This window comes from Stegostoma tigrinum, chromosome 26, assembly GCF_030684315.1.
Source record: "Stegostoma tigrinum isolate sSteTig4 chromosome 26, sSteTig4.hap1, whole genome shotgun sequence".
NCBI lineage: Eukaryota > Metazoa > Chordata > Chondrichthyes > Orectolobiformes > Stegostomatidae > Stegostoma > Stegostoma tigrinum.
This window is the reverse complement of record NC_081379.1, coordinates 567,927-593,159: the sequence shown is the minus strand read 5'-3', so window position 1 is coordinate 593,159 and position 25,233 is coordinate 567,927. Positions and strand designations below refer to the sequence as shown.

General features: G+C 42.7%; 2 protein-coding genes across 12 annotated transcripts in view; one reads left to right on the top strand and one right to left on the bottom strand.

Annotated features, from left to right (window-relative positions):
• The window catches only part of arl6ip4 (ADP-ribosylation factor-like 6 interacting protein 4), a 172,137-nt gene extending 165,180 nt beyond the window's left edge, over window positions 1-6,957 (top strand). Inside the window, exon 6 of the mRNA XM_048555960.1 lies at window positions 6,779-6,957. Within this exon, the coding sequence (XP_048411917.1) occupies window positions 6,779-6,797 (19 nt within the window). The 3' untranslated portion in view covers window positions 6,798-6,957. The remainder of the gene's footprint in view (window positions 1-6,778) is intronic.
• Window positions 6,616-25,233, bottom strand: part of LOC125464019 (membrane-associated phosphatidylinositol transfer protein 2) — a 427,235-nt gene continuing 408,617 nt past the window's right edge. For all 11 annotated transcript variants that reach the window (XM_059654853.1, XM_059654859.1, XM_059654857.1 and 8 more), the window contains 5 exons: window positions 23,790-23,938; window positions 21,435-21,584; window positions 12,644-12,827; window positions 12,335-12,463; window positions 6,616-11,024 (listed from right to left, as the gene is read on the bottom strand). In XM_059654853.1, coding sequence (XP_059510836.1) covers window positions 10,701-11,024; window positions 12,335-12,463; window positions 12,644-12,827; window positions 21,435-21,584; window positions 23,790-23,938 — 936 coding nt within the window. In that variant the 3' untranslated portion in view covers window positions 6,616-10,700. The remainder of the gene's footprint in view (window positions 11,025-12,334; window positions 12,464-12,643; window positions 12,828-21,434; window positions 21,585-23,789; window positions 23,939-25,233) is intronic.

Sequence of the window (25,233 nt, the reverse complement as noted above, 5' to 3'; positions counted from 1 at the left end):
TAACACGACCCGCCAACTCTTGTACTCAATACCCTGTCCAATGAAGGAAAGCATACCGTATGCCTTCTATCGACCTGTGGAGCGATGTTCAGAGCATAATGGACCTGAACACCCAGATCTCTCTGTACATCAATTTTCCCCAGGACTTTTCCATTTACTGTAAAGTTCACTCGAATTGGATCTTCCAAAATGCATCACCTCACATTTACCTGGTTTGAACTCCATCTGCTATTTCTCCGCTCAGCTCTCCAATCTATCTATATTCTGCTGCACTCTCTGCTACTCCATCAATCTTAGTGTCGTCTGCAAACTTGCTGATCAGACCATCTATACCTTCCTCCAAATCATTTACATATATCACAAACAACAGTGGTCCCAGCACAGATCCCTGTGGAACATCACTGGTTACAGGTCTCCAATTTGAGAAACTCCCTTCCACTACAATTCTCTGCCTCCTGTTGCCCAGCCAGTTTTTTTTTAATCCATCTAGCTAGTACACCCTGGACCCCATGCGACTTCACTTTCTCCATCAGCCTACCATGGGGAACCTTATCAAACGCCTTACTGAAGTCCATGTATATGACATCTACAGCCCTTCCCTCATTTATCAATTTAGAATTCTTTGAGGAAGTGACAATCAAATTGGTAAGACATGACCTTCCCTGCACAAAACCATGCTCCCTATGACTAATAAGCCCATTTTCTTCCAAATGTAAATAGATCCTATCCCTCAGTATCTTCTCCAGCAGCTTCCCTACTACTGACGTCAGGCTCACCAGTCTATAATTATCTGGATTATCCTTGCTACCTTTCTTAAACAAGGGGACAACATTAGCAATTCTCCAGCCCTCCGGGACCTCACCTGTGCTCAAGGATGTTGCAAAGATATCTGTTAAGGCCCCAGCTATTTCCTCTCTTGCTTCCCTCAGCAATCTGGGATAGATCCCATCTGGACCTGGGGATTTTTCCACCCTAATGCCTTTTGGGACACCCAACACTTCCCCCTCCCTCCTTATGCTGACTTGACCTAGAGAAATCAAACATCTATCCCTCACCTCAGTGAATACAGACGCAAAGTACTCATTAAGAATCTCACTATTTTCTCTGACTCCTTGCTCAACTTCCCTCCTTTGTCCTTGAATGGGTCAACCCTTTCTCTAGTTACCCCCTTGCTCCTTCTGTACGAATAAAAGGCATTGGGATTTTCTTTAACCCTGTTTGCTAAAGATATTTCATGACCACTTTTAGCCCTCTGAATTCCTTGTTTCAGATTGATCCTACTTTCCTGATATTCTTCCAAAGCTTTGTCTGTTTTCAGTTGCCAACCTTATGTCTTCTTCCTTTTTCCTCTTTGCTAGTCTCACAATTTCACCTGTCATCCATGGTTCCTTAATCTTGCCCTTTCTATCCCTCATTTTCACTGGGACATTTCTGCCCTGCACTCATGGTTGGTGTGTTGCCTCCCAGGTGCCAGGGTGCGTGATGTCTCTGATTGTGTTTTTGGGATCCTTAAGGGGGAGGGGGAGCAGCCCCAAGTCGTGGTCCACATTGGCACCAACGACATAGGTAGGAAGAGAGATGGGGATTTAAGGCAGAAATTCAGGGAGCGAGGATGGAAGCTGAGAGCTACGACGAAGAGAGTTGTTGTCTCTGGTTTGTTGCCCGTGCCATGTGCGAGTGAGGCGAGGAATAGGGAGAGAGAGGAGTTGATCACATGGCTACAGGGATGGTGCAGGAGGGAGTGTTTTGTATTCTTGGATAATTGGGGCTCTTTCTGGGGTAGGCAGGACCTCTACAAGCAAGATGGTCTTCACCTGAACCAGAGGGGTACCGATATCCTGGGGGAGGAAATTTACTAAGGCTATTCGGGTGGGTTTAAACTAATTCAGCAGGGGGATGGGAACCTAAATTGTAGTTCGAGTATAGAAAAGGTTGAGAGTAGGGTGGTCCAAAATAAAGTTTCAGGGAAGCAAGAAGTTGGTTTGAAGTGTGTCTACTTCAATGCCAGGAGCGCCTGGAATAAGGTGGGTGAAATTGCAGCATGGGTTAGTACCTGGGACTTTGATGTTGTGGCCATTTCGGAGACATGGATAGAGCAGGGACAGGAATGGATGTTGCAGGTTCCGGGATTTAGATGTTTCAGTAAGAACAGAGAAGATGGTAAAAGGGGCAGAGGTGTGGCATTGTTGGTCAAGGACAGTATTACAGTTGCAGAAAGGATGTTTGGAGACTTGTCAACTGAGGTATATGGGCTGAGGTTAGAAACAGGAAAGGAGAGGTCACCCTGTTGGGAGTTTTCTATAGGCGTCCGAATAGTTCCAGAGATGTAGAGGAAAGGATAGCAAAGATGATTCTCGATAGGAGTGAGAGAGACAGGGTAGTTGTCATGGGGGACTTCAACTTTCCAAATATTGACTGGGAACGCTATAGTTCGAGTACTATAGATGGGTCAGTTTTTGTCCAGTGTGTGCAAGGAGGGCTTCCTGACACAGTATGTAGATAGGCCAACAAGGGGCGAAGCCACATTAGATTTGGTACTGGGTAATGAGCCTGGCCAGGTGTTAGATTTGGAAGTAGGTGAGCACTTTGGTGATAGCGATCACAATTCTATTATGTTTACTTTAGTGATGGAAAGGGATAGGTGTATACCACTGGGCAAGAGTTATAGCTGGGGGAAAGGCAATTACGATGAGATGAGGCAAAATTTAGGGAGCATAGGATGGGGAAGGAAACTGCACAGGATGGGCACATTAGAAATGTGGAGCTTATTCAAGGAAAAGCTCCTGTGTGTCCTAGATAAGTATGTACCTGTCAGGCAGGGAGGAAGCTGTAGAGTGTGGGAGCCGTGGTTTACAAAGGAGGTGGAATCTCTGGTCAAGAGGAAGAAGAAGGCTTATGTTAGGATGAGATGTGAAGGCTCAGTTAGGGCACTTGAGGGCTACGTGGTAGCCAGGAAAGACCTAAAGAGAGAGCTCACAAGAGCCAGGAGGAGACATGGGAAGTTGTTGGCGGATAGGATAAGGGTAAACCCTAAGGCTTTCTGCAGGTATTTAAGGAATAAAAGAATGACAAAAGTAAGATTAGGCCCAATCAAGGATAGTAATGGTAAGTTGTGTGTGGAGTCAGATGAGATAGGGGAAATGCTAAATGAATATTTTTCAACAGTATTCACTCTAGAAAACGAGAATGTTGTCGAGGAGAATATTGAGATACAGGCTACTAGACTAGGTGGGACTGAGGTTCACAAGGAAGAGGTATTAGAAATCCTTCAGAGGGTGAAGATAGATGTCCCCTGGGCCGGATGGGATTTATCCTCAGATCCTCTGGGAAGCCAGGGAGGAGATTGCCGAGCCTTTGGCATTGATCTTTAACTCATCATTGTCTACAGGAATACTGCCAGACGACTGGAGGTTAGCAAATGTGGTTCCCCTGTTCAAGAAGGGGAGTAGAGACAACCCTGGTAATTATAGACCAGTGAGCCTTACCTCAGTTGTTGGTAAAGTGTTGGAAAAGGTTATAAGGGATAGGATTTATAATCATCTAGAAAAGAATAAATTGATTAGGGATAGTCAGCACGGTTTTGTGAAGGGAAGGTCGTGCCTCACAAACCTTATTGAGTTCTTTGAGAAGGTGACCAAACAGGCAGATGAGAGTAAACCGGTTGATGTGGTGTATATGGATTTCAGCAAGGCGTTCGATAAGGTTCCCCACAATAGGATATTGTACAAAATGCGGAGGAATGGAATTGTGGGAGATATAGCAGTTTGGATCGGAAATTGGCTTGCTGAAAGAAGACAGAGGGTGGTAGTTGATGGGAAATGTTCATCCTGGAGACCAGTTACTAGTGGTGTACCGCAAAGGTCGGTGTTGGGTCCACTGCTGTTTGTCATTTTTATAAATGACCTGGATGAGGGTGTAGAAGGATGGGTTAGTAAATTTGCAGACGACACTAAGGTCGGTGGAGTTGTGGATAGTGACGAAGGATGCTGTAGGTTGCAGAGAGACATAGATAAGCTGCAGAGCTGGGCTGAGAGGTGGCAAATGGAGTTTAATGCAGACAAGTGTGAGGTGATGCACTTTGGTAGGAGTAACCAGAAGGCAAAGTACTGGGCTAAAGGTAAGATTCTTAGTAGTGTAGATGAGCAGAGAGATCTCGGTGTCCATGTACACAGATCCTTGAAAGTTGCCACCCAGGTTGACAGGGCTGTTAAGAAGGCATACAGTGTTTTAACTTTTATTAATAGAGGGATCGAGTTCCGGAACCAAGTGGTTATGGTGAAGTTGTACAAAACTCTGGTGCGGTCGCACTTGGAGTATTGTGTACAGTTCTGGTCACCGCATTATAAGAAGGATGTGGAAGCTTTGGAAAGGGTGCAGAGGAGATTTACTAGGATGTTGCCTGGTATGGAGGGAAGGTCTTACGAGGAAAGGCTGAGGGACTTGAAGCTGTTTTCATTAGAGAGAAGAAGGTTGAGAGGCGACTTAACTGAAACATATAAAATAATCAGAGGGTTAGGGTGGTTAGGGAGGCCTTTTTCCTAGGACGGGGACCGCGAGCACGAGGGGGCATAGCTTTAAATTGAGGGGTGAAAGATATAGGACAGATGTCACAGGTAGTTTCTTTACTCAGAGTAGTAAGGGAATGGAACGCTTTGCCTGCAATGGTAGTAGATTCGCCAACTTTAGGTACATTTAAGTCGTCATTGGATAAGCATATGGACGTACATGGAATAGTGTAGGTTAGTTGGGCTTGAGATCGGTATGACAGGTCGGCACAACATTGAGGACCGAAGGGCCTATAATGTGCTGTAATGTTCTTATCAACCTCGCTTTAAAAGCGTCCCACATATCAAATATGGATTTACCCTCAAACAGCTGCTCCCATTCCATATTCCCCTTTTCTATAGTTAAGACCATAAGACATAGGAGTGGAAGTAAGGCCATTTGGCTCATCAAGTCCATTCTGCCAATTAAATCATGGCTGATAGGCATTTCAACTCCCCTTCCCTGCACTCTTCGCGTAGCCCTTGATTCCTTGTGAGATCAAGAATTTGTTGATCTCTGCCTTGAAGGCATCCAACGTCCCAGCCTCCACTGCACTCCGTAGCAATGAATCCCACAAGCCCACCACTCTCTGGCTGAAGAAATGTTTCCTCACTTCCGTTTTAAATTTACCCCCTCTAATTCTAAGGCTGTGCCCACGGGTCCTAGTCTCCCCGCTTAATGGAAACAACTTCCCAGCATCCACCCCTTCTAAACCATACATTATCTTGTAAGTTTCTATTAGATCTCACCTCAACCTTCTAAACTCGAATGAGTACAATCCTAGGATCCTTAGCCGTTCATCATACGTGAAAACAACCATTCCAGGGATCATCCGTGTGAATCTCCGCTGGACACGCTCCAGGGCTAGTATGTCCTATCTCCAATTCAGCACTCTTCCTTTAGGATCACTCTTGTCTTTGTCCATGACCATTGAAAAACTTAGAGAATTGTGATCACTATTCCCAAAGGAATCCCCTACTGAAATTTCAACCACCTGGCCAAGGCTCATTCCCCAACACCAGGTCCGGTATGGCCCCTTCCCGAATTGGACTATTTACATACTGCTCTATAAAACCCTCCTGGAAGCTCCTTACAAATTCTGCTCCATCTAAACCCCTAACACTGAGTGAATCCCAGTCAATTTTGGGAAAATTAAAACCTCCCATCACCATCACCCTGTTGCTCCTACATCTTTCCACAATCTGTCTACATATTTGTGCCTCTATCTCACGCTCGCTGTTGGGAGGCCTGTAGTACAGTCCCAACGTTGTTACCGCACCCTTCCTATTTCTGAGTTCTGCCCATCTTGCCCCATTGCTCGAGTCCTCCATAGTGCCCTTCTTCAGCACAGCTGTGATATCCTCTTTGACCAGTAATACAACTCCACCACATTTACCTCCCTCTCTATCCTGCCTGAAGCATCTATATCCTGGGATATTTAGTTGCTGATCTTGCCCTTCCCTCAACCAAGTCCCAGTTATAGTAATGAATGTGAGAGTTTCATGCTAAGTGCCAGAAGCAAAGATGTTTCTACACAAAATGGTCACTAAATTACTAAAACAAAACAAAGAACTGTGGATGTTGAAATCTGCAACAAAGGCAGAAATTTGTCACAGAAACACAGGTCTGGCAGCATCTGTGGAGAGAAAGCAGAGTTAACATTGATTCCAGTGACCTTCCTTCAGAACTATAAGTAAATCAGTCTGAGGTTAAAATAACATGCTATAATTTGTGTCAACAACAGAATTAAAAATTGGTATCTCCACATAATTGCATTGTGTAACAGTGCAGTGACATTCAGTTGGTCTTAGTGGGTTCCAAGTGCTGCTGCTCATCTTGTGCTGACACTGTGCCAGTAATAAAGTTCTTAAGAAGGGTCACTGGACCTGAAACATTAACTCTGATTTCTATCCACAGATGTTGCTAGTGCTGCTGAGATTTTCCAACAATTTCTATTTTTGTTTCAATTTCCAACATCCACAATTCTTTTAGCATTATTTTTCTTTCTGAGAACATGTTGGTCAATTGGTCCACACTGAAATCAGAAGTAATAAATGAAACACAAAGAAATTTAACGCTGTCCCAATTTCATTTAATCCATATAACACACAATTGTCCACAAAAGCACACCCAGGCATAACAATGCATGACAGCAATCAGAAGTAGAAATTTGTGCATGTGTGGAGTGTTTACATACAAGTGAACAGATTGTAAAAGGTCTCTCTCTCTACAGACAACGAACCAAAATCTAAGGAATGGAGACCCATGGCAGCAGCTTAAATCTAATATAGTCTTTAATTAATTTAGGGTGTTCAGCTATTTAACAAGTTGAACAAATTGTACACAGTTTTCAGTTGTGATATTTAACTTGTGTTTACATGTAACATTTCTATAAATAAAATATAACAAACACTTCTGAATAAAAAAATTATTGTCAAAGTTATCAATATATCCATGGATTTTGCACAGAACAATGGATGTGAGGCTTCAGCAGCTAATGCTTAAATGCAGCAAGTTGTCTTACCTTTCATCAGCAAGATGACCAAATGTTCACACGCTTGTGAAGGGTGGAGCTGGATTTATTAGTGACCCTTTGGTGAGTTGTACAGTGCACTAGAAACCTGTACCATTGTGTTTGTCTACTATGCATTGCTCAGCACAGCATGAAATTACTTCTGAGCTTTGGCCAGAGAGCTATTTCTGCAGCAATGCTGTATCTAAGTTTACTGTAAGTAAAATCAGTCTGAGGCTGAAATAAATGTCAGTCAATACTGAATAGCTAACTGCATTTTTAAAGCAAGCGTGTGATTCTGTGATTAACCCTCTGTGTCATCGACAACTTTACATGGCCTGAAATCAAAATATCAATGTAATAAATAGGCTTCGTACCCTGGAATTATATTTTTCCACAAGATTTTCTGAGATATGTGCTATAATTTGTGTCAATAACCAGAATTACAAATTGGTAATTGCATTATGTAGGAGTGCCGAGAAATTTAATTGGCTTTATCTGCTACCAAGGCTGTTGACCTGCTGGTAATACTACAATAGCCTCTTGAATCTCATATGTTTGATGGTGGAGATCTGGGTATACATCGCTGATGAGTTCTTAGCAAAGCACGTCCACCACCTCCAACAGTTAATGGAGATTCAGAGCATACTTCCAAAACATTGCACAAATCATGATGACACCATGAGATCAATGCCTGCCTTGTAGAGAAGGGATGTGAGGAAATTTAAGTAAATTCTGATCAGGGCCTCAGATATTTCTCTGCTTCAGATTGAAATCTAAACGCAAAACGATATTTGGCATTTGCCTCAGCTCTGGGACCAATGGAATTCTGCAGCTTCAAACAAGGGTCTAACAGATTCAGAATGAAAATATCAACATCTCAAATTAATCAGGGGAAGTAACCAATTACAAAAGGTTTTGTTTGTAATTGGAAGCAAAGCAAGTTACTACCCAATGTGAAATGCATGCAGTTCAGGGTTTATTCAGTAGGGCACATCTTGGCAGCTTTGGTTGCCACACTAGCACACTGCATTGTAAATTCTATTCCAGTATAAAAAATCAGGTCCATATTCTGAAACTCAAGGTACCAAGTTCCATACCTCATAGGAGGGAAAAGAATGGATGTTTTAGCTGGGAGTCACCAAAAGGTCACACTTATTCCAATCCACCCATTACATTGATTGTCAATGCCATGATTACCAATTATGAATAGTGGTTGTGTATTGCACTTGTGCAATGGCAGTAAAATTCTTCTTGGTCCATAAAATAACTTTTCATATGTAATGTTCAAAACAAAATTCAAAGTTTCAAATATTAATAAAATATGAAGGATTTGTCAACTCCTGCAATTTATCTACACAAATAAATACCTCTTGCCTTATTTAGACCTACATTTACATATCTTGCTTTACATTATCTACACATATTATTACAGAACATTTCCAACATCCCTCTATGTGGTGCATCTGTTATATTGTTTACCTTTCTTGCATGCTGAGTTTTGGGATTTGCCAAAAATCATCTCCATTCTAATTGCCTTTTAATGATTAACTAGATCGACCTGGATAGTTGTATGTAACAGCATCCGATACTAAATAAATGGACAAACCTTTCAGTAACAGGAAAATATTACTTATTCACCCACCTGGAACAGTTCCTAATTTAGGTGAAAATACGTGCAGTCATAGCAATTTGGAAGAACATAGTGTTGCAGTACAGAAAGGTGCAAAAGAATCCTGAGCACAATTAGATCCCTCCCCTCCCCCACACATTAGAGAGTTTAGGAAGGAGAGTTCCATCAAACTCACTCAGTTGCCTCCTGGCGAGTGTTTTTCAAAGTAGTACTGGGTAGAGGTGGGCATGCAGATATTGAGTACTGCAGATACCAATGATGAAAGAGGGATAATTTATATTCCTGACAAATTATCAGGAAGCTACTCAGTGAACTGGCTTAGTGAATTGGGCACTCTGATTACCTGTAGTGTTGTTGTGAGGAATGCTGAGGTTAGCTCTTTCTCCTCCTTTAAAGTAAAATTGAGAGTCAGGTATTTTCAAAGACTGGAGAGTGATTAAAGACTTTCAGTTCTGCCCTCAAGCCTCACCCCAACATAAACAATGCACACACCAAAATGTGACAACTGAAAATAAACTATCAACCCGAACTACTCAAGCTTTTGTTATCGGAAGCACATGGGTTGACCTATATTTAAAAACATGATCCCAACAAATGACTTACATCAACTGTATTAAAAATCTGTAGCAATGCAGAACTCATTTGTATCTGATGTATATTTTATATACACGCGAGCATCACCGGTACTTAATAGTAGTTTTCTTGAGTCAGCTCGAATAAGACCAAGGTTATTTGTCATGCAGCACTTGTAAAATAATCTGACAATGTGAATATGCAAAAAAGTCTTATTTAATGAACAGAAAATTAATCTGTCTATAAAACAGATGGAAGCTAAAAGAACTGTCAACTTAGCATCTTTGTTCACATCTTCTGTTCATACTTTCTTTAACCTATCGCCATCTGGCACTGTAATAACAAAATTACAACACTTGTTCTCGACCCTCTGGGTCAGTGCATACTTGACAAATGACCATCATTTAAACTCTAAGGACCAACACTAGAATTTTCATCACACATTTTAATCACATGCTGCATTCTTCCTCCTGCTTCAAGTGGGAATTACAGTCTGTGCTCGAATTAGATTCTCATCTCCTCTGCGTAGCAGCGATGCAAATTCAACTGTCAACAGACTTTTAAACTAAATCACTGAAACAGATCATCACAGAAGCACCAATTCCAATTGCATTTATCGAATGTTTAGCAAAAGATCTAATTTATAATCAATCTTTCGTCACTGCAAAAATGATTCTGCTCCTTTGGATGCTATTACATTTCTTATTGTCGTTCAACAAACCAAGTTTTTCTTAAACACGGCCAACTTTTCCATATGGATAATTTTAATCTGCAATTTTGGGCAATTTGGCAAAATGCCTTAGATTGAATCCTCACAAGTTTACAACCTACACACAAGAGGATTATTCTGATATTAATGTGAAGTTCCTATCATGCACTTCGAGGGATGATGCAATGACACAAAATGGTAACAGAATTCCAATCTAACAGTAATCAGTGCAAAAACTGAGGTTTTACAGTATCAAGCTAATAAAGTTAAACTGCGTGAAAAATCACAGCTAATCTTACATATGTTCCTGCTGAATTTCAAGAAAACATTGGTAAATTTCAGGTCCGCAACAGAAACCTAGTGAGTTAAACTTATCAGAAGCTATTGTGGATAGGAGGCATGGATATTTACAGTATTCATCGCCACACCCTGAATAGAAAAGATGCAGAATTAAGCAGGGTCTAAAAGTTTGAATTATGTCTCTATGACTAAGAGAAGGTTAACTTTTCAGCTAGTGTTCCACAAATGCAACACTGCATTAAGGCCTGCAGTTCACACCAAATACAATGAATTTTCACCTTCAGTATCTTTTCATTAGCACCATGGCACCCATTTTACCCGCAGTGCTTGCTTCAATGCTTATGCCAGCAGCAGATATTTCATTTGTTATGCTGACCCATTTCCCTGAAGCCAACTTGCCACCTCCTCCCAGAGTCTTGCACCTTCTGTTAAACACCAGATTCCAGTTTTGACATGCCTGTGCGACCCCAGCATCCCGCTGTGATGCTCATGCTCCTTTGACTACGCTCCTTATCTCGATCACGCTCATTGTCAGACTGGCTATGTGTCCGCTCAGGCTTTTGGGCGGTGGATGCCGTTTGGTGGCTGGAGATAGTGCGCAGCAGGTGGTTCCGTTTCCTCAGGAAGTCTGTCTGCCCAGGTAGCCCAAAGCTGCCCTTGCGCAGTACCATTCTGGAATTACTTTTAGCAGGACTAGATCGATGGCTATACTCCAGCTGGGATAGATGTGCTGCATACCCATCTGATAAAAACTGGAGCACAACACATGCATCAAGACATACATTTTGTTGGGTCTTAAAAAATATATTAATGCCTATTAAATGGCCATAGATCAGAAAATCTCTCTTTTAATAATATGGCCAAGAAATCTCTTAAATTAGCATCACTTGCATTTCAGGCACACTTTCCACAATCTGAGACATGCCAAAGAACTTAGTCAATTGAGTAGTTCGGGGTGTAGTCATTCTTCAAATGTAGGAAATATGGCAACTAAGCTATATGAATGATAGGATGATTTATTTTGGGGAGGCGGTGACATAACAGACGAGTAATCCAGAGTCCCAGACTAATGCTAAGGGACCATGGGCTCAAATCCTGCGGTGGCAGACACCAAAATTGAATTTAATAAAAAAAAATTTGGGATTAAAAGCTAATCTAATAGCAACACGTCACTCTTGTCAATTGCTGTAAAAAACCCATCAGGTTCATGAATGCCCTTTAGGGATGGAAATTGCTGTGCTGACCTGGTCTGGCCTACACGTGACTTGAGACGCACAGCAATTGGCCTGGAAAGCCAATTGTTTCAAGGACATTAAATACTGGTCCAGCCTGCACTGCTCACATCCCGTACAAGAATTCAAAGATGTTGGTTGATGGGTACAATATTGGGGCATGATGGCAGGGAGAATTCCCCTGTTTTGAATAGTGCCATATAATCTTTTTATGTCCATCTGAGAAGTCCAATAGGACCTTCATCCAGAGTTGAATGTCTGAAAACATAACACTACCTAAGCATGGAATTGTAGCCTCAATCATATGATAGAAAAAATTAGTTCAACAACATTTAATTCAATGGAACCCTCTTGCTCTTAAGTCACCAGGTTGTGGGTTTAACTCAACAGACATGAGCACATCATTGAAGCTGACTGACACCAGCTCAGTGCGAGAGAATGCAGCAATGTCAGAGATGCCATCTTTCAGGTGATTCATTAGATGTGGGCCCTATCTGGTGAAGACTGAAGATCTCACAGTGCTATCCAAATAAGAGCATAGAGGTTCTCTTGCTGTCCTGGAAAATATTCTTTCTCAGTCAGTGTCACCAAAAGAGAAAAATAATCATCAAGCCATTTGACCTGATGCTGTCTATGAGAACTTGCTGTACATAAACAGATTGCTCTGTTTATCACCAAGTGCTCTGGGACATTGCTGATACATATGATAAGCTGCTGACTACTGCAGTCCTGACTTGAAATCAGCCTGCACTTGCAGTACAATGCCTGTGATTACTATAACTTAAATAAAACTGTCCATTTCAAAATATTTCGACAATGTGAAACACTACCTGACATTGCTGCTGGTACTTTTTAGATGAGCGGCCTACAATGTAGATCTGTGATGGTGATAAGCCGAGCGAACTGTAAACTGAAATATCTTTTGTGGATCCGTATGCCGCATGAATCTTCATGGACACCTGCAGGTTTAAAGCGTGTATAGAGGGATTAATAGTTGTGGAGACACTGAGTGTTGAAATATTAAATTATTAGTCACAGTTTAATCAAAAATATGTTGAACAAGGATAAAATTAAAACTGATCAGCAATAATTCAGGCATTAGACGAGATGCAATGAAATTTAAAAACTAAAATGCTTACATCTTGCACGAGGCTACGCAGGAAATTGGCTTTGTGCCTGAGAGGGTCGTGGACAAGTCCATCACAAAAGGAAACAATTCCATGGGGGAAGTTATGCTGAGCCAGCCAAGCCACCACTCTTTGCTTCTGCATATCGGGACGGCCTGTTACATATATAATGAAGTAGCCAAGATCCTGCCAGTGTCTGTGAACACAACAGCTGATTAACGATTGCTGTTAAAAGGTTCTACTTTCACAAGTCTCAACAAGATCAGTATTACGTCCTGAGTTCTCAAGTTGAATTTTAATATACAGCTTGCACCTAATTCAGAGTTTTGTTCTTTTTTGCAGACATGCCTCACAATGTTGTTCATTGAGATCTGTGACAATTTCATTAATTTATTATGACCCCTATTAGTTGAGTTAGAGAAGTTATAATGGCCATAAATTCAGCCATCAAGAACTTTTATAGCATCTTTAACGAAATAAAATTTTCGAACTCACAAAGTAGGACTGATGTCAAACAAAATTCAACACCAAGTGAGAGGAGAGGGATATGAGGAAAGATGACCAAGATTTTATTAAAGGCATGGGTTTTATGAAGTGGCTTAAGGCAGAGATTAGTGAGGAGGTTTAGAGATGGAATTCCAGAGTACAGGACTCAGGCAACTGAAGGCACAGCCACTAATTAAAATTGGATGAGCATCACATACTCTCCTTCCCTCACTGTTCCATCTCTGATTCTTCCTCAGCTTCACATTTCTGGAGATAGTCCACTAATATCTAAAACAAATCTCTCAGCCTGCTTCTGTGAGGATTCCATTTATTCTCCCACTTCCTCAGTTGCATCAGTTCCAGCGATGCCACATACCACCTTTGACATGTCCTCACACTTCTTCAACTGAACATTTCCCCCACTGAAGGTTAACATGGCCCTCCAATCCATTTGCTTCATTTCTGCACTTCCCCCACGCCCGGCTCCCTCCCTGAACAATGACAGGGTCCCCCTTATCCTCACTTTCCACTCCCCTAGTCTCCACATTCAAGGAACATATTCCACCATTTCCATCCCCAACCCACTTAGAAGGACACCACGACCAAACACATCCTCCCTTCCCTTCTCTTCCCCTGCCAGCATTCCAGCATCTTCCTGTGCAATTACAGATGAGGTAATAGTTGCACATTCCCTCCCTCCTCACTGTCTAAGGTGCCAGACACACCCTCCAGGAGACGCAGTGAATTCCTTTTGCTTATTCCAATCCAGTCACTGATCTCACTGCTCCCTATATGGTATCCCTTACTTGGAGAGGTCAATCACAGACTCACTGCTCCCCATGTGGTATCCCCTACAATGGAGAGACCAATCACAGGCTCACTGCTCCCCATGTGGTATCCCCTACATTGGAGAGACCAATCACAGGCTCACCGCTCCCCGTGTGGTCTCCCTTACATTGGAGAGACCAAACACAGGCTCACTGCTCCCTATGTGGTATCCCTTACTTGGAGAGACCACTTCATGGAACATCTCTGCTCCGTCCAGAGGAATAATGCCTTCTATCCCACTCTCCTCTCCTGTAAAGACCATCAATGGTGACTGAATAACAACTCACTGGACAGGTTTCCAGGAGTAACTGCATCTTCAATGAAGGAGGAGCCTAGCATGCCAGTGCAAAAGATAAAGCTGAAGCATTCAAAACAATTTTCAGGCAGAATGCTGTATGAATGATCCATCTCAGCCTCCTCCAGTGGTCCCCAGAGATGCCAGTCTTCAGCCAATTCGATTCACTTCACAAAATGTTTGGAGACACTGGATACTGCAAAACGTATGGGCCCTGATCACATTCTGGCAATAGTACTGAAGAATTGTTCTCCAAAATATGCCGCTCCCCTAGCCAGGCTATTTCAGTACAGTTACAACACTGATATCTACCCGACAATAGGAAAATTGCCCAGGTATGTCCTGTACACAAAAAGCAGGATAATTTAAACCCGCTAATTACCGTTCCATTAGTCTACATTTGATTGTGAGAATTGGAGTGGAAGGTGCTAATAAGTAGCACCTGCTCAGTGACACCCAGTTTGGGTTCTGCCAGGGTCACTCAGTTCCTGACTGCATTAGAAACAGTCCCTGGGTTATGAATGGTTCCATTTTTGAGTACATATGCAAGCTGACTTCTTTCCACATCGGAATGTAATGCAGGACAATATAAAATAGCCATCCATAAGTACAGGAAACATTTGGATGTCAGATCTTTAAAACAACATGAGTATATGAGCTCATGTTCATACGTACAAGGGCTTGTAAGTTGGAGGTTCGTAACCTGGGGACCCCCAGCCTTGGTTCAAACATAAAATAAAGAAATGAATTCCAGAGGTGAGTTAAGAGTGACAGCCCTTGACATCAAGACCACTTTTTACCACACGTGGCATCAAGGTTTCCCTGGAAAAACTGCAATCAGAGGGTATCTGGTGGCAAACTCTCCACTGGTTGGAGTCATACCTGGCACCAAAAGAAGATAATCATGGTTACTGGAGGTCAGTCATTTCATCTCCAGGACATATCTGCAGGAGTTCCTCAGGGTAGTGTCCTAGGCGCCCAATCCTCTTCAGCTGCTTCGTCAATGACCTTCCCTCCATAAAGGTCAGAAGTGGGGATATTCATCGATGATTGCACAATGTTCAGCACCATTCGTGACTCCTCAGATACTGAAGCAGTCCATATTCTCATGTAGGAAGATCTGGACCACATCCAGGTTTAGCCTGAAAAGTGGCAAGTCATGTCCATGCCACACAAATGTAATGACCATCTCCAACATGAGATAATCTAAACCACCAGCTCTTGACATTCAATGGTCTTATCATCACTGAATCCCCCATTATCAACATTTTGGGATTACCATTGATTCGCCTCTGAACACGGATTACCATATAAACAATGACGACAACAGCAGGCCAAAGGCTAGGAATCCTAGTGTGTACTGACAAGGCACAAGTCAGGAGTGTGATGGAATGTTCCCCACTTGCCTGGAGGGGAGCAGTCCCAACAACACTCAAGAAGCTTGACACCATCCAGGACAAAGCAGCAGCTTGATTGGCACCACATCCACAAACATCCCACTCCCTCCCCACCAACGCTCAGTAGCAGCAGCGTGTACCAGCTACAAGATGCGCTGCAGAAATTCAAAGTTTCTCAGACAGCACCTTCCAAATGGACAACCGCTCCCATCTGGAAGGATAAGGGCAGCAGATACACGGGGACACCACCCCCTGCAAACTCCCCTCCAAACCTCTCACCGTCCTGACTTGGAAATATATTACTGTTCCTTCAGTGTCACTGGATTAAAATCCTGAAATTCCCTCCCTGAGGACATTGTGGGTCAACCCACAGCACATGGACTGCAGCGGTTCAAGAAAGCAGCTCACCCTCACCTTCTCAAGGGGCAACTAGGGATGGGCAGTAAATGCTGGACCCAGCCAGTGATGCCCCCATCCCTGAATGAATTTTTAAAAAGGCGCGATTGTACTGAATGGTGAATCAGCTTGAAAAGTTGGATGTTTTACTCCTGTTCCAGTTTCTTATGTTCTCAAGTCTCACAATGTAATAATTAAGAGTGGCTAGATGTTTCAAAAGTGGCTTATAAATTGATTCATGGCCTATTTTCCAGGACAAAATCATTATTTTATGTGTAAATGACTATCAACTCAACAAAAATCTCTAAATGAATCTATTTGGCCTGCAGTAATCTCTGACATTAAGATTTCTGCACTCTGTCTAATCTCACCGCTTTTTTTTCAAAACTTACCTTTCACTAATTCAGATCCCATCAGCAGTCGCATTACCCATATGTGGCTTTCTTTTTCTTTTCATTGCTTCCACAAAGTGAGACTTTGTTCGATAATTGACATCGTGAATTAAAATGAGTAACAGATAGCAACATTGGGCCAGTGATCTTAATACTCATCATCACACAACGTGTATGAGTTGGTCAGAATGATGCTGGTGTTAAGAGGATTAAATTATGAGGACAGATTGTGTAGATTAGGTTTGTATTTCTGAAATATCCACCTGGCTGGTAAATGCGGGCCATGCCAGCTACTCTCCAATATTTACAGTGGCATTTTAAGTCTGAGCATTCTCTGCCTGAGCTCCACAATATAAATACATTCCACATTTGTCACTGACTATGTCAAGGCCAGCATTTGTTGCCTATCTTTAGTTTCCACTTGAATTGAGCAGCTTGTCAGGGCTATTTCAGAGGAAAGATTAGAAGCTGTGGGTTTGGAATCATATGCAGATCAGACCAGGTAAGCATGGCAGGTTTTGTTCCCAAAAGAACATCAGTGAATGAGAGGGGACTTTACAACAATCAACAATGGTTAAAGGGTTGGCCATTAATCAATTTATAATTCTGGATTCTTTTTAATGAACTCAAATTTCAGCATATGCCATGGTGGGATTCAAGCCCACGTCATCAGGGAATTAGTAACAAAGTTCTGAAGAAGAGTCAGTGGACCCGAAACGTTAACTCTGCTTTCTTTACTCAGATGCTGCCAGACCTGCGGAACTTTACCAGCATTTTCTATTTCTGTTTCAGACTTCCAGCATTTGCAGTTTCATTGTTTTCCAGGGAATTAGCCTGAGCCTCTGGATAACTAGTCCAGTGGCATTAAGGCTACTTCACCACCTCCCGAACATTTCATAAATGTCTGAAACTATGCTAATGAACATACTAGCTACATAAGGGCAGTTGAACATTAGTAAAGTAAGAAATGAGGAAACAAGGTTACAGTTCTTAGCCCATGACCTCACTAACCTGGTGAGCATATTTAGATTAGATTCCCTACAGTGTAGAAACAGGGCCCCTGGTCCAACAAGTCCACACAGCCCCTTGCAGCATCTCACCCAGACCCATCCCCCTATAACCCACATATTCCTGAACACAATGGGCAATTTAGCATGGCCAATCCACCTACCCTGCACATCTTTGGACTGTGGGAGGAAACCGGAGCACCCGAGGAAACCCACACAGACAGTCGCCTGAGGGTGGAATTGAACCCAGGTCCCTGGCACTGAGGCTGCAGTGCTAACCACTGAGCCACTGTGCCGCAACTCGGGCCAAAGTTAAATGAAGCAGAGATTGCACAAACTAATATAATAAAATGTGAGGCTGGATGAACACAGCAGGCCCAGCAGCATCTCAGGAGCACAAAAGCTGACGTTTCGGGCCTAGACCTTCATCAGAGAGGGGGATGGGGAGAGGGAACTGGAATAAATAGGGAGAGAGGGGGAGGCGGACCGAAGATGGAGAGAAAAGAAGATAGGTGGAGAGGAGAGTATAGGTGGGGAGGTAGGGAGGGGATAGGTCAGTCCAGGGAAGACGGACAGGTCAAGGAGGTGGGATGAGGTTAGTAGGTAGCTGGGGGTGCGGCTTGGGGTGGGAGGAAGGGATGGGTGAGAGGAAGAACTGGTTAGGGAGGCAGAGACAGGTTGGACTGGTTTTGGGATGCAGTGGGTGGGGGGGGGAAGAGCTGGGCTGGTTGTGTGGTGCAGTGGGGGGAGGGGACGAACTAGGCTGGTTTAGGGGTGCAGTAGGGGAAGGGGAGATTTTGAAACTGGTGAAGTCCACATTGATACCATATGGCTGCAGGGTTCCCAGGCGGAATATGAGTTGCTGTTCCTGCAACCTTCGGGTGGCATCATTGTGGCAGTGCAGGAGGCCCATGATGGACATGTCATCTAGAGAATGGGAGGGGGAGTGGAAATGATTTGCGACTGGGAGGTGCAGTTGTTTGTTGCGAACTGAGCGGAGGTGTTCTGCAAAGCGGTCCCCAAGCCTCCGCTTGGTTTCCCCAATGTAGAAAAAGCCGCACCGGGTACAGTGGATGCAGTATACCACATTGGCAGATGTGCAGGTGAACCTCTGCTTAATGTGGAATGTCATCTTGGGGCCTGGGATAGGGGTGAGGGAGGAGGTGTGGGGACAACTGTAGCATTTCCTGCGGTTGCAGGGGAAGGTGCCGGGTGTGGTGGGGTTGGAGGGCAGTGTGGAGCGAACAAGGGAGTCACGGAGAGAGTGGTCTCTCCGGAAAGCAGACAGGGGAGGGGATGGAAAAACGTCTTGGGTGGTGGGGTCGGATTGTAAATGGCGGAAGTGTCGGAGGATGATGCGTTGTATCCGGAGGTTGGTGGGGTGGTGTGTAAGAACGAGGGGGATCCTCTTAGGGCGGTTGTGGCGGGGGCGGGGTGTGAGGGATGTGTTGCGGGAAATACGGGAGACGCGGTCAAGGGTGTTCTCGATCACTGTGGGGGGAAAGTTGCGGTCCTTAAAGAACTTGGACATCTGGGATGTGCGGGAGTGGAATGTTTTATTGTGGGAGCAGATGTGGCGGAGGCGGAGGAATTGGGAATAGGGGATGGAATTTTTGCAGGAGGGTGGGTGGGAGGAGGTGTATTCTAGGTAGCTGTGGGAGTCGGTGGGCTTGAAATGGACATCAGTTACAAGCTGGTTGCCTGAGATGGAGACTGAGAGGTCCAGGAAGGTGAGGGATGTGCTGGAGATGGCCCAGGTGAACTGAAGGTTGGGGTGGAACCTGTCTGTCTTCCCTGGACTGACCTATCCCCTCCCTACCTCCCCACCTATACTCTCCTCTCCACCTATCTTCTTTTCTCTCCATCTTCGGTCCGCCTCCCCCTCTCTCCCTTTTATTCCAGTTCCCTCTCCCCATCCCCCTCTCTGATGAAGGGTCTAGGCCCGAAACGTCAGCTTTTGTGCTCCTGAGATGCTGCTTGGCCTGCTGTGTTCATCCAGCCTCACATTTTATTATCTTGGAATTCTCCAGCATCTGCAGTTCCCATTATCTCTCATTGCACAAACTAGGCCTGCATTCCTTCAAATATAGACAATTAAAATGTGGTCTCATTGAACTATTCAAGATGATGAAGGGATTGACAGGGTAGATTGTGAGAAGCTATTCCTCCAGCAGGAGACAACTGAACAAGGGAGCAAATTCTTAAAATTGGGGCAGTGTAATGTCAGGAATTACTACGTCACACAAAGAGTCACTGAAATCTGGAACTCTCTTTCCCAAGATGCTCTGAGGTTGGAGAGTGATAACAGTTTGCTAGGCAGCAGGAGGAAAGAATACACAGCAAAGGCTGGTTAATGAAGCTGAGTACAGTCAGCTGTGATCTAAATTGACTGACAAACAGGCTCAAGGAGCAAAGTGGTTTCCTCCTGTTCTATGTACCTTAACCCATTTGTGTTTGTTAGTAAAATAGTAAGATGAAAAGCGAGTTGTTTTTAATTGTTGAATGTTTCATTTTCTTAGTTACTGAGTGTTGATGGATGTTTCTTCAAAAATGTGCATGTGTGAAGTATATTCACTTACATTGTGTGGGAGGTATTTACTTCTAAACAAATGTGATGTTAAAATTCTATTATTAATTCCATTAAAAGCACGGCTACAGGAGTGTCATCCAAGTTCCACCTGTTGTATTACTCTTAGGTACTGTAACAATCAAATGAATCAGACCTAAATGGAACAAACGCAAAATGTTTGTGCCTACTGAAAAATATTTGATCAAAATTACATTCATTTTGGAAATACTCAGGTCAGGCAGCTTCTGCAGTGACAGAAACAGAGATATGAATAGAGGATGTTCCCAGCTCTGTGGCACGAGCAATTTTCTGATATTGCTACTTTGGGAAATTTTCCAAGGGATGGACAGGAAGGCAACTAGGTTGACTGACAGTTCATGGAGATAGGTATCCAACTGGTCCGGTTCAGGATGCATAAAAAGGCCCAACACTGACACTTTACGGATGCCCCAAGCAGCTCTCCAATCCCCACAAAGGCCACTGACACAACTGAGGCAGCTTCCTAGCGGCAGGTCAATGGGCCATTGGAGACTGAGGCTCCATAGCCTGACAACGTGTGTACAGGGATGAAAGCCCTGTGGAGGGCTACTGTCCTAACTGACTTCAGGCTGTTTAGTGGATAACCTCAGTTACACCCACCAGCCTGCCACAGCAATGCCAACCTGCATGAGGTTAAAGGCCTGGCATCAATGTGGGCCCTCTTACTGGGCCTGCAGCCTGGGACAGCTAACCCATTGCAGAGGGCACCACCTCTAAAAAGTTACAAACTGACAACACATAGGCTCAGGATGCTAACTGAGCCTTTTCTCAGGATCCTGATACCTGTCCATAATTCCTGGGCAGCTGATCTGTCATCAATGCATATCATTCTCTCATTCCTCTCTTCACAGCTAATACCTACCTGCTGTACATTTCCAACATTTCATGTTTCAGATTTCTAGGATCTGCAGTTTTTTTTTCTATTCTTTATGATCAAAGCACACATTTATTTATATTCATTCATAGGATGTGCACGTCATTAGGTAGACTAGTATTTATTGCCCATCCCTAAATGTGCAGAGGGCATTTTAGAGGCAACCACGTTGCTATGGGTCTGGAGTCACACGTACACCAGACACTAAGGATGGCAGATTCCCTTCCCTAAAGGACATTTGTGAACCAGATGGGTTTTTTTGACAATTGGCAACAATTTTGTGGTCATCGTTAGACTCTTGATCCCATATTTTTTGTATCAAATTCAAATTCCACTATCTGCCAACACTTTAGCAAGAACAAACACATTTACAAACGTTCAGAACCATAGACCATTTGCAAGTCAAATGCTACATAAGAATTTCATAGCTTTGGTATCATGTGAACAATATTTCTATTGTTAATGCAGGAACATATACTCACTTAGTGGCTGCGAGTTAAGGGCAGTTATTGACATTTACCTTACAACATCGACTGCTCCAGCTCTGACCTTGGGATCACTGCCCATAATGGAGACACTGGCTGCGAATGATCCATCAATACTAAACACCACGCACTCTGTTCCTTTTGGCAGAACAGTTATATAGCTATCTCCAGATGTATGATCTCCTCTAGGTAAAAAGTATAAAGAAAGTCCTTTTCACAACCAATCAAAGCAAGTTCACACCACAACAGTGCTTGCAGAATGGCTTTAAATTAATTATTTACAAATTCACCCTCTGTCAGCAGTTCCTATTAAATAAAGCACATAATTTTGCATTTAACATACCTTTTCATGTTTAATTGTTTAGCTAGTGTTTTGTTAAAGCTGTATTAACTATTTAACGTGATGAAAACTGTGTCTCTAACAGTGTTGTGCTTCCACAGTACCGTACTGATATGTCAGCCTGAATTCTGGCTTGAATCTGTGCATTTACAAAGTGTAAAGATAGGTGTGCTATCACTGAGCAATGGCTGACCAGTAATGAATGATCAGAGGGTAGAAAATTAGCACCATAATGTGGATAAGTGATTTTGTGCCCTAGAAACCTGCTAAAATTGACAAATTTTGTTTCATATTGAAGCATTGCTAATGGTTTTAGAAATCAAACTGTCATTTCATCAGGGCTGGAATGTATTAATAATATTCTACACTGTGTGATAAAAGATGAATTATATATATTCATCAAAATAATTTTTAGAATGTAAATTTCAAAATAGAGGCAGACAGGAAATGTTTAACTTCTGTGAAGGGCTTGCTTTTAAACAAACAAGATCAGAGAGTCCTTTGAGACCTGTGCTTAAATTAAGCATTTCTCAGAAATTAGGGGACAGCTGACCGCTGTGGTGTTCACAGGAAAATACTATTCACTCGGTTTTATGCGAGTTAACCATTTAAAACTATTAGTTACATGTTTGGGGCAGGACTTATACACTTAATGTAAGGGCCCTGAGGAGTGTTGCTGAGCAAAGAGACCTTGGGGTTCAGGTTCATAGTTCCTTGAAAGTGGAGTCCCAGGTAGATAGGATGGTGAGGAAGGCATTTGGGTATGCTTGCATGTTTTGGCCAGTGCATTGAGTACAGAAGTTGGGAGGTCATATTGCGGCTGGACAGGATATTGATTAGGCCACTTTTGGAACATTGCGTGCAATTCTGGTCTCCCTGCTCTTGGAAGGATGGTGTGAAATTTGAAAGGGTTTGGTACAAGGATGTTGCCAGGGTTGGAGGGTTTGTGGTATAAGGAGAGCCTGAATTAGCTGGGGCTATTTTCCCTGGAGCATCGGAGGCTGAGGGGAGGCTGTATAGAGGTTTATAAAGTCATGAGGGGTATGGATAGGGTGAATAGCCAAGGCCTTTCCGCCCCCAAGATGGTCGTGGTGGTGGTGGTTTGCAAAACTAGAGAGCATAGGTTTAAGGTGAGAGGAGAAACATTTAAAAGGGACCTGAGAGGCAAATTTTTCATGCAGAGGGTGGTGCGTGTATGGGATGAGCTGCTACAGGAAGCAGGTAGAGGCTGGCACAGTTACAACATTTAAAAGGCATCTGGATGGGGACATGAATAGGAAGGGTTTAGAGGGACATGGGCCAAAGGCTGGCAAATGTAACCAAATTAGTTTAGGATATCTGCTAGGCATGTATGTGTATGACCAAAGGGTCCGTTTCCATGCTATCCAACTCTATGACTCTAAATATTTTCGCTTCAGTTCAGAAAAAACCAGAGTTGAATGCAGAAGCAAGTTTAGTGTCTCCCCACAGAGTTCAGGGCAGTTCAGGGAACCATTCCGTAGAATCTAAAGCTTCTAAACCAGAGAGTTTGTTTAGAAATCTGCAGGTTATTAGAATTGAGAAAGTTTCTAATTTCTCTGAGACTGAGTTTCTGTAATGAATGGGGTTGGGAAACCAGATAAAATTTTGTTTTGCTGTTATGTTTTAGACCTTGCTAATTGTTTTCTATATTTAGATAGCTTGTTTATTTTTAAACTTCTTTTACATAATAAACTTCTGTTGTTAAAGAAAATATGCAGCCTTCCGAGAGTATGTTTCGCTAATGTATGTTTCATTAATGAACTAAAAGAAACATACAATCTATCAGACCAGGTTTTACTTTGGGACCATAACTACTTCAGTCATACCATCAGTTGAAATCATAACAACTAAGACTTTAGCAGCTTTCTGCATCAATTAGATAATTATTTCAACTTAGAAAGCACACAATGTAACCTTTTAGAAAAACAAAGGAAAATACACTTGTACAAAGAAAATATATTTCCTGGAGTGTTCATAATTGTGCACATTGACAGACTAACAACTTTCAAATTCAAACCCACACAATTACCTAATCACCATTTTTACTGGATAGACACCGATTCCCAGTCTTTTGTCCTTTGGGATGACGTAGGAAATCCTGCCACTGCTGTTTGTAATATCAGTATCAAAATAAACCCACTCTCCTGCAGGAGGCTGAGTCATAATATGAATGTCCACCTATTGAAACATAATAAGGAAGAAAATTATATTGTGGGGAAATTGCAAAGTAAATATTAAAAGGCTCTCGAAGGCATAGTCTAATATGACTTGACTGGCAAAATAGCTTTTACAAAGGTGCCATGGAGAAGTTCAAACTGATCTTCGAAGTAATTTACTGGCATTCAAAGTCCAGCTATCTGATTACTGGTGACAGTGAACCAGATTTCACAATGGGATAGAAGGAAGTAAGATCAGTAATGAGAGTATCAGACAGAACTAGACAACAGTCAGTCAACAACACCCTCTACTGCCATTCAGTTATTCAAGACACTAGCCGAGATCCCCAACCTGACATAATGTTGAGAAAATCCTATTTGAGCAGCACAGGCCACTCCAGACTGAGATATTATGAATTATGGTAAAAATGATCTGGCTATTGTTGAAAAACAATATTTTATCAAATCTTTTCCTTTAGCATTATCAGGACATTTAACAAGAATACAAATACAACAGGAAAACCAAACTTTAGAGATTGTATAAGAGGAAAGTACTGGTTGGTTGGTTAGTGGAGATAAGAGGAATTGCAGTGAAGAATGCTGATTGACTGTTAACAGTCAGGCTTTGTTTAAATTTTAAACCAGGCAGGCTGAATCTTATTGGTTAGAGTAAAGTCCTGAGAAATTAGCCAGCAAATAGGTGCCACCTATTTTGTTGAGTTGAAATAAGTGCAGTCTGTGTCCATTTTCTTTCTGTCTGTACAGAACAGGCCCCTTGATGTTAATGTATGTAGAATAAGATCAACCCCATTGTTGTGAATCTAAAGTCACATACAGGTTAGACTGAGTAAAGACATTTGTGAACCAGTTGGGTTTATAGGACAATCCAGTCGGTTCACAGTCACCAGTAGTGATATTTGTCTAGCAACAGCACCACTATATTTTCATGCCCCAAAACAGCTGATCCTGAAATTAACCCTCTGGTCATTCTGATGTCATTCTTCGGTGAAGAATGCTCTTGAATGAACAAGCACTTCGTGTGTACAACTTGGGAACGGTCAAATTGTAGTACTACTGCTAGATTTAGTAATCCAGATGCTGAGCCAAGTAATTGAGAGAAATGAGTTCAAATCCCAGCATAGCACCAAAGAATTTAAATTCAGTGAATTAAACAAAGTATGAAGCGAGTATTTAGATGGATGTAAAACCCCAAGTGGTTCACTCCTATTTAAGGAAGGAAACTTGCTGTCTTTAACAGTTCTTGTTTACATGAGAGTCCAGGCCCACAGCAACGTGCTTAAATCTTAAGTTTCTCTG